This window comes from Melospiza melodia (assembly GCF_035770615.1).
Source record: "Melospiza melodia melodia isolate bMelMel2 chromosome 7 unlocalized genomic scaffold, bMelMel2.pri SUPER_7_unloc_1, whole genome shotgun sequence".
Lineage (NCBI taxonomy): Eukaryota > Metazoa > Chordata > Aves > Passeriformes > Passerellidae > Melospiza > Melospiza melodia.
The window spans coordinates 12708199-12716357 of NW_026948497.1; the positions used below are offsets into that span (position 1 = coordinate 12708199).

At 49.7% G+C, this 8159-nt stretch overlaps 1 protein-coding gene across 1 annotated transcript; it reads right to left on the bottom strand.

Annotated features, from left to right (window-relative positions):
• Positions 1-1387: 1387 nt before the first annotated feature.
• Positions 1388-6799, bottom strand: LOC134432902 (serine/threonine-protein kinase PAK 3-like). The gene is made up of 3 exons (XM_063181773.1): positions 6622-6799; positions 3421-3558; positions 1388-2080 (listed from the first exon to the last, which is right to left on the bottom strand). Exons 1-3 carry the CDS (start codon positions 6664-6666, stop codon positions 1994-1996), a joined length of 270 nt encoding a protein of 89 aa, XP_063037843.1. The 5' UTR covers positions 6667-6799; the 3' UTR covers positions 1388-1993.
• Positions 6800-8159: the final 1360 nt, after the last annotated feature.

The following is an 8159-nucleotide window of genomic DNA, read 5'->3' on the forward strand; positions in this document are numbered from 1 at the left end:
GCACTGCTGGACACATGTGAACTAGTTTCCAAAGACACGTGCAAGGAGTTGCAGACTCCTGCTCTATATTTCTACAGAAAAGGTTTTACATTAGGTTTCTAAGAACCCATAATACATAATTATTACCTCCTGCTTCACATTTTTATCAGCTGAATATCCTATACAGCTGCGCAATTGTATTCCCTTAACTGGGTTGATGGGATTTTGAAATGAGGGAGTGGTTGTATGGGAGGAAGAAAGCAGCCTTCCTCATGGTGAACTCTTCTCTCATGGCCAGTTGGCATGACCTTTTGACCTGCTCATTGTCCAAGGCTCTCCTAACTGTTCAATTATTCTTAAGGCAAGGTATTTCTATGGTCTCTGCTTCTTCACAATTGCTTCCTCTATCCCTGTCACTCCTAGCTTTATGTTCCTAATATATTTGGTACTCTTTAACTAAGGGACGTGATTTCTGCTAGCTGTATTACTAACTTAACTTCTTAAGTCATTTTAAAATCTTAACTAAAATATGCAGTCTTCTACTATCCCAATTCTATTCCCAGCTGGCCCCTCGACTCATCCTCACTTTTCAATTATCCTAATTACATTTTCAGCTATCCCCTTGACTCACCTCAGGCACATCCCCGACTGCCTCTCTCCCAGCAGCTCAGAGCTGCATTGCACAGCGCTTGCTGTGCGCCAGAGAGCACAAAGCAGGCTGGCCTGGTGGGCCTGAATATTTCTGCCAAACACTCTGCATCTCACACCTTTGCTCTGGCTCAGTGCAGAACTGCAGGGTTGCAGGCGCTTCCTCCCAGAGCTGCGTGAGGCACTGGCTCCTGCAGATGGGCCCTGCCAAGCTGTCCCTGCCTCATGCTGGCCTCATTTCCCCTGGCACAAGTGCCGGGCTGGAAGGAGCTGCCCTGTGCTCCAGCCTGCCGAGCAGCCCGGCTCCCTGCCCCGGTGCCCAGAGTGCTGCACACACTGCTGGCCTTTGCCAGGAGTTGCAGGGCAGCTGGCAGAAGAGGAGGAATCCTCAGCCAGCCCAGCGGCCCGCGGCTGCCCTTGGCCTTTCTCTGCTCCTGGGCACACTCCAGACGGCCATGGCCTCCAGGCTGGGCTGTGCCCAGCACGGCTGCGCTTCCCCTCGGCAGCAGCCAGCTGCCACCTGGGCTCTGAGGGCGGAGGATTCGCCCGCTCCCAGCAAGAGGCACCCAGGGCCCGGCTGCTGCCTCTTGCAGCTCCAAGGGCCTCCTTCCAGCCTGCCTCTGCCGGGGCTCAGGCTGCTCCAGCCTCTGCCGGGGCTCTGCTGGGGCTCCAGCCCGGGCAAGGCCGGGCCCGCTCTCACCTCACAGGCGCTGACAGCTCTGCACCACAGGAGACCTTCCCGAGCACCCTCTCTGATCTTTCTGCTTTCTCACTTGAGCAAGGCTTTCCTCCAGCCAAAGAGATTATTGCATTTAGGGATCCAAATCCAATTGGCAGGAGCCCCAATGCTCTCCAGTCACAGCTGAAGGCCTGCATCTGCACAGGGTGTTTGGGCTGCCTCATTCTTCTTTTGGTTTTGCTTTCAAATGCCATTGCCCTTTCTGCCTCAACTATAAGTACCAAAGCTGGCCAAAAACAGACCAGTGGGCCATATTCCAAAGGCAGTGTGGTCTGGAGAGGATGAATGAAGAACATCCTTCCCCACTTTCACACCATGCCAAAGACACTGTGTCACTTTCCACCTTTAAGAAACAACAGACAATTCAGAAGGAATTTTTGAGCTTATTTGCAGAGTGAGAAGGAAGGTAATCTTCAAGGTGAGGTGTGGTTTCAGAAACTTTATTCATTTCCAATCCTACTCTGCAGTCCTATTAGACAATCCTACTCTAACCCTAACCCTAATCCTATCCCGAATCCTAATCCTAATCCTAATCCTAAATCTAATCCTAATTCTAATCCTAATCCTAGTCCTAACCTACAATCCTACTCTAAACTGGTTGAGGAATAAATGGTCCTGATGTGATTGTCACGTTCTTGTCTCCCTCCTCTTCTTCACTGAAACAATCAGCGGCACCAGGCTGGACGCAGGCTCAGCAAATGTTACAAATGGATGCTGCCCAAAGGGAAAAAAAACAAATCAACAAAAAACAATGGACCATGACTTTCCAAGCTCAGTGCTTCACAGGATTCCTCTGGCTCCTAGAAGGATACAGGAAGAGGAACAATGGGACCATCTACACCTCAAACTTTATGTGCAGGACTTTGCCATCACAGGCAAACCTGACCCAGAATCCCACTCATCCATTTATCCAGGTGTCTTCATCTTGCTGAGATTTTTGCCCTGCCAGTACTCTAGAAATGGTGCTTTCTTTGTCCTTGGAGTTTCTACTTTTCAGGAAACTCCAAAGCCTCAGACTGGTTCCTCTCTTTGAAAGACAGGCACTGTGCTGATTTCCACAGGGAGACAGAGCGGTGTCTACCGTTCCATGCCCTGCCCCTCGTGTGCTGGATGGCACCTTCCTTCCTAGCAGGGCCAGCCCAGTGGCACTGGGCCCTGCAGTTCCCTCTCTGCCACACAACCTGGCAGTAACCCTGGCACAGTTCCCGTCTGCTTGAGCGTGCCAGGCAGCAGATGGGGCTGGGACAAGTCCCTCCCAGCTGTCCCTGTTTGCATGGCAGAAACCTCTGAGGGTGGGCTGGGGGGCACCAACCAGGGCCCCTCAGAGGCTCACAGTGAGCCCCCCACAGCCCCTCCTGCCCACAGCCAAATCTCTGACCCCTAGGCTGGGACTGGCTTCCTTGGGTTCCTCCACCACCATTTCATGTCTCTGAACCCTGCATTGCTCTACTTCAATTCTTTTGCCATTAGATAAAACTGAACACCCCACCAAATTACAAAAGAGGGTGACAGAAACAGCTAGAGGACCTCTCTGACTCAGGAAATGCAGAGGGAGCTGGAGTTATTCAGTTTTGTCAAGAACAGGCCCCAGGGAGACTTTATTGCCACTTTCCAAGACTTCAGAGTGGCTTTGAAGAAAGTGGGCGACATCTTTTTTAACAGGGCCAGATACAATAGGATGGGGGTGAATATTTTTAAACACAAATAGGATCTAATCAGACCTTGTTTACTCCGAGCATGGTGTGACCCTGGCACAGCTTGCCCCAAGAGCTTGTAGGAGCCCCATCCCTGCAACCATTCCAGCTCCGGTGGCAAAGGGCTCTGAGCAACCTGACCTCTTTAAAGATGTCCTTGCTTATTGCAGGACACTTGCACCAGAGGACCTTTACAGGGCCCTGCCACCCAGCCCAGACTAGGATTCCTCACCATTTTCATTTGAAGAGCAGCAAGAATGGAGGTGAGGAGGAAGGGGGCTCATCTGATGCCTTGGGCTTGAGTGGAGGAGGAGCCCATCCCTCAGAACCTGTTTCACCTGCAGCCCCTTCACATTTTACCTGCAGGAGCTCCTTGGCAGACCAGCGCCGTGCCTCGTCTCTCTGCAGGCAGCAGCTCAGGAAGTCACGCAGGCAGGATGAAAATAGGTTGGGCTGCTTCAGCTTTTGTCTTCCTCCTGTGGCTATCAGGAGTTGGGGCTGGGGAAAAAGGAGACACCAGGCTCCACCTGCTTCTTTCCCATCTGTCACTGCTCTCCCAGATCCCATTGATTAAGCTCCACTCTGCAGTGGCAGTTTCTGCCCTGGCAGAGATCCAGAGATGACTTTTCTTTACCAACCAAAACCCCAAACCCCGATGCAGCCACAGCCTCTCCAACATCCCACAGATCTTGCCTTGGCAGCTGATTTCGTTGACTGACCTAGTTAGTGGGAACTACATCAGCACAATCACATTTCCTTCCCTGAGGATTCATACCAACTTGAGAGGCTTTTTGGAAGAAGGACTTTGCTATACTAACTCTACTCTATCCAAGGGTTAGTATATGAAAAGTATCTCTGCAGTGCTTCTTGGTCCCTTAAGCACAGCTGCCATAAAACAAAATGAATCAAGTTTTTTGCTTTGTTCTTGAAAACAATGGGAATTGGAAGGAAAGAAAGGAAATGCACCAGGTATTCCTCAGGTAAGGAAACAAACATTGGGAATCTCATCTTCAACACAGACACATTAAGATGCATGCACAAATGTACTGGCATGAAAACGCCTGCTTGGACATACAGGAGCCACCTGCAGCTCTGTCTCTCAGCAGTCTGAAAATTTCTGCTTTCCTTACATGGAAAAGAAAAACCTTTCATGGTCAAATCAGAAGGAGAGGTTCCATCCCTACGGTCACCCTCTGCTCAATTGGCTACTCAAGTCAATGCATGAATGCTAGGCCCATCCTAGAAAGTGCCAGGAAACAAATGGGAGGTTCTGGCAGGCTCTCCACATCACCAGGCTCTGGCTTGGTGACGGGCAGAATGTAGCTTGGGCTAGGAGAGAAACACGGTCACTGAGTGTTTCAGCAGCACTGCACAAGAAGCAGAAGAGACTCTGTGGCCTTTACACCCTCATGGCCAGGTTTCAGGCATGTTTCCCAGTGAGAAGAAACTGCACAGGGGGTTAAGTTCCTCTCTAAAAACCAGTGCCTTAGCAACTTTCTTGTGTTTGGGCTTCTTTTCTTAATTTCTGGAAATGTAACACCAGTTCTGAAAGGCTTGCCTTGTGGTTTGAGGGGCATCTTCGCAGCCAGATAAGTGGGAACAACTTGAAACCCAAAGCAAATGTTGCCTGAGAAGAGCTGGGGAGTGTTTGCCTGTGGTGAGGCTTGAGCTGTCTGGCAATCCCCTTCCATGATGTGCAGAAACATCCAGCTGCTCCCCAGAACTCAGTCCCTCTGGGCACGCAGGCCTCTGGAAACACCTGACGATTCCAGCCTTTCTCCTGCTCAAGAGCATCTAACCTAAGCTGTGGTAGATAGGGAAAGGCTCTGCGGAAGATCACGCGATGTCACGGAAAGCCAGGACCCTTTGTTCCTCTAAGATAAGAGATTACCCTAGGAATGTGGCTCCACTAACAGTAGGAATGTGGCTCCACTAACAGTAGTGCTAGTAACTTTCCATTCCTTACCCAGTACTTTTCCATTCCTTGCTAACCATAGATAAGAAAGACAAACCCCCTTTTAACGTAGAGACCCCTTAGACTATAAGACCCCACGAGAAGAAGTAATAAACGCCTTTTGACCGTCCATCATATTGATGTCTGCGTGTGTCATTGGCCCGAGCGGCCCTGGAGAGTGGGCTGCTGTGCTGATCCTCAGAACCAGGTCGCCTGCCTTGCTCCAGAAGGCAACACTAAGCTGAGCTCCAGTTTCTTCAGCAAGGCCAAGGATGCTCACTTCCATGCAGCTGACAGTGTCCATGGAGCTCAGCAGGTCTTTCTGATACTCCTCAGGCCAAGGAATTACAGTGTAGATTGGCAAGACATCGGCTGATCATATCCAGTGTGGTTCATGTGGAACCAAGCTCTAACACGCTGACAAGTCAGAGGGAGAGAGCTCATTCTGCTTTTGCAAGACGGTATTTAGAAACATAAGACACCGACTTGGAACTATTCAAACCTCAACTTGCAGAATCCATCTCAAATAGACAAAAAAAACAATGGCAAGAGGCCTTGGAGTCTCCATAAAAATGCCCACCACTGTCATGATAACTCTGTGCTCGTGGCGCTGAAATAGATGGTGACCAAAGAGACTTTGCTATTATCCTCTTTAACCCAAAGGAGAATTTCAAAGCCAGAAATGGCAATGCACTCCCCTTGTGTACAAATAATTGATGCGGCTTTCTGTCCTTTTCCCACATCACCAGAGGTGACAAAGAGGGTTTTATCCTGACTCTCAGCTGAGCTCAGCCACTGGCCATGGTGGGGAGCTGGAGCCCTCCCTGTCATTAGAACTGTGCAGGCCAGGGATGGCCCTGCTCCTGTGGTAAAGAAACACAGCACCGGTGTCAACTGCCCATGTTGGATCCCAGCCCAGGCACCTGCCTACAAGCTCATCAACTTGTTAAAGTACCCAGAAACAGCCAAGGGTTTGGCAACTGCAGTCGGAGAAAAAAACATCCTAAACTTATCGAGGCCACCCACACACATGACTGAACGATGTACAGATGACTTGAAAGCCTGAAAGTTTTGAAGATCCACAGGATTTGGAAAAGATGCTACAGAATGGAAGAGAAGAGCTGTGTTTAAAAAATGAAAAAGCAAGCAGAACTGCTTGGGCATTGCTTTGGTAGTAGGTTTTTTTCTCTTTTTCTTTTTTGTTTACTTTTCTTTTTCCTTTTTTTCTTATGTTTTCTATAAAATTTAAACTGGAAAGGTCTAACCTCCATTGCTCAGGATGTTTATCACATGTCTACCCTCTCCACTGAAAAATTGTTGTCCTTCAGAAACAGAGTTCCAACATTGTTCGAAAAACAAGTGAGAAATGTCAGGCATGGCTGGAGGCCAAAATGGCAGGTTTCTGAACTGGTTAGGTTTCTGAACTGCCACTTCCCTTTCTGATACAACCAAAGCTACAGCAGATGCTGATGTGCTGCGGGGGCATCTTCAGAAGGAGACCTTGGTGGAAGTGGTGCCAGCAGATGGCAATGGGATTTTGTCCAATGGCACACAGAACACGGGACAGGTGAGAAAGACAGTGGGATCAGTGAGTATTTGCACCTTACCAAGACAGGAGTTGCATTCCAGGAAGGAACTTCTTGTTCCACCATTTCGATGCCCACGATTCCCAAAGACCATATGTCCACTTTGGGGCCACATGGTTGACCTGTCACCACTTCAGGCGCCAGCCAGCCAGCAGCGCTGGCCACGGAGCTCCGTCTGCCCTGCTCAGGGCTGAGCTGAGCAAAGAGGCCAAAGTCAGCTGTGGAGAAAACAACAAACCATGAAAGCCAGCTCCAATTAGGAAACCAAGCAACTGAATTCCCCACTCTCAGGCTAACAATGTGCTGTTGGATCTCCTGGAGAACTGTCCATGCTCGATTTCCTTGGGGCTTTCCAAAAAATCCCAGGTTTCTTAACGCTGCTCACAGCAGTGGACTTCATTCCCCTGAAGCTTTAGATTGTAGCTCCCTGTCTGGAAGGGACACACACAGAGCAAGGCCACTCTTGACTGCTTGTGGTTCCTTCTACCTCTGTGCACGTTGCAACTGTGCCCTCAGCTCGCAGCAGGGGTCCCTGCACTGCCACCAGCACCATTTCTGGGGAGCTGGCAGTCACTCCAAGCAGCCCCACACCCACATCCCTGGAACGCCTGCACCTGACCAAGAATATACTGACCCAGCTTGACAGAACCGTCAGTTATGAGAAGGATGTTTCTGCTCTTCACATCTTGGTGGATGACGTGGTTTGAATGAAGAAATTGCAGTCCTTGCAGGCACTGAGAGAGAAAACAGAAAGAGGAGGTCAAAAATGAGTGATGTGATTTCATCCCACAAGAAAGGAAACAAAGAATCGAAAAAATTCCCTCTCCAGGGGAATGGGGAGTAAGGGCAGAACAGTAATGGCCACTGAGAGGAAGAGCTTGCTGCTCCAACACTTGCAGAGCAGGACCTTTCTGAGGAAAGGCACGTCAGCCTTTGAAAGAGCAGCAGCACCTGCTGTTGTAGGCTGTCCCCTGCCAACCAGCCAGGATGACTCCTTCTGCAGTAGACGTGCTTTTTCCTTGCAGAGGACAAAGGAGGGGTTTGGAAAGGAAAAGTCCCTCCCTTTGGTCTTTAGTGGATCACTTTTGGGTGGGAGGCTGCATGACAAAGATTTTCTTGCTGGCCTCAGCACAGGCTTGGATGTATCACACCAGTCACTTTGTGGAAGCAAAGAGCATTTTGGCTGCACTTCTATCCTTTTCAGCTGAGTACTGTGAGAAATGAGTCTTTTTTCTTTGCTGATCATTTCAAATCCCGCCACCAGCACCTTTGCTTTCACAGGCAAGGAATGCAGTGAAGACAGACTCCAGGCAAACATTTAGAGAGGCAAGGTGGAGAACAGCAAATACAAATACAAGAGACAGAGCGAGAATACAACAGCAGGAGATAAGAGTACTGGCACTGAGTACAGGGAGTGCAGGGGCACTGGCAGGCCTTTCACTTGAGATGCTTTTACTTGCCCATAGAATAGCAGCAACACAGAAACAAAGCTTGGCACAGGAAATCACTCCAGCTCTGAGGCCCTGTTTCCCAGACAATGCTGCCCAAGCCCTTGGAAA

Coding starts and splice junctions, on each gene's coding strand:
- LOC134432902 (XM_063181773.1), bottom strand. CDS start 6,666: ATGGTGGAACAAGAAGTTCCTTCCTGGAATGCAACTCCTGTCTTG. Junction 3,559..6,621: donor GGAATGCAACTCCTGTCTTG/GTAAGGTGCAAA, acceptor CTTTTTCCCCAG/CCCCAACTCCTGATAGCCAC. Junction 2,081..3,420: donor CTGCCAAGGAGCTCCTGCAG/GTAAAATGTGAA, acceptor CCCTTTGGGCAG/CATCCATTTGTAACATTTGC.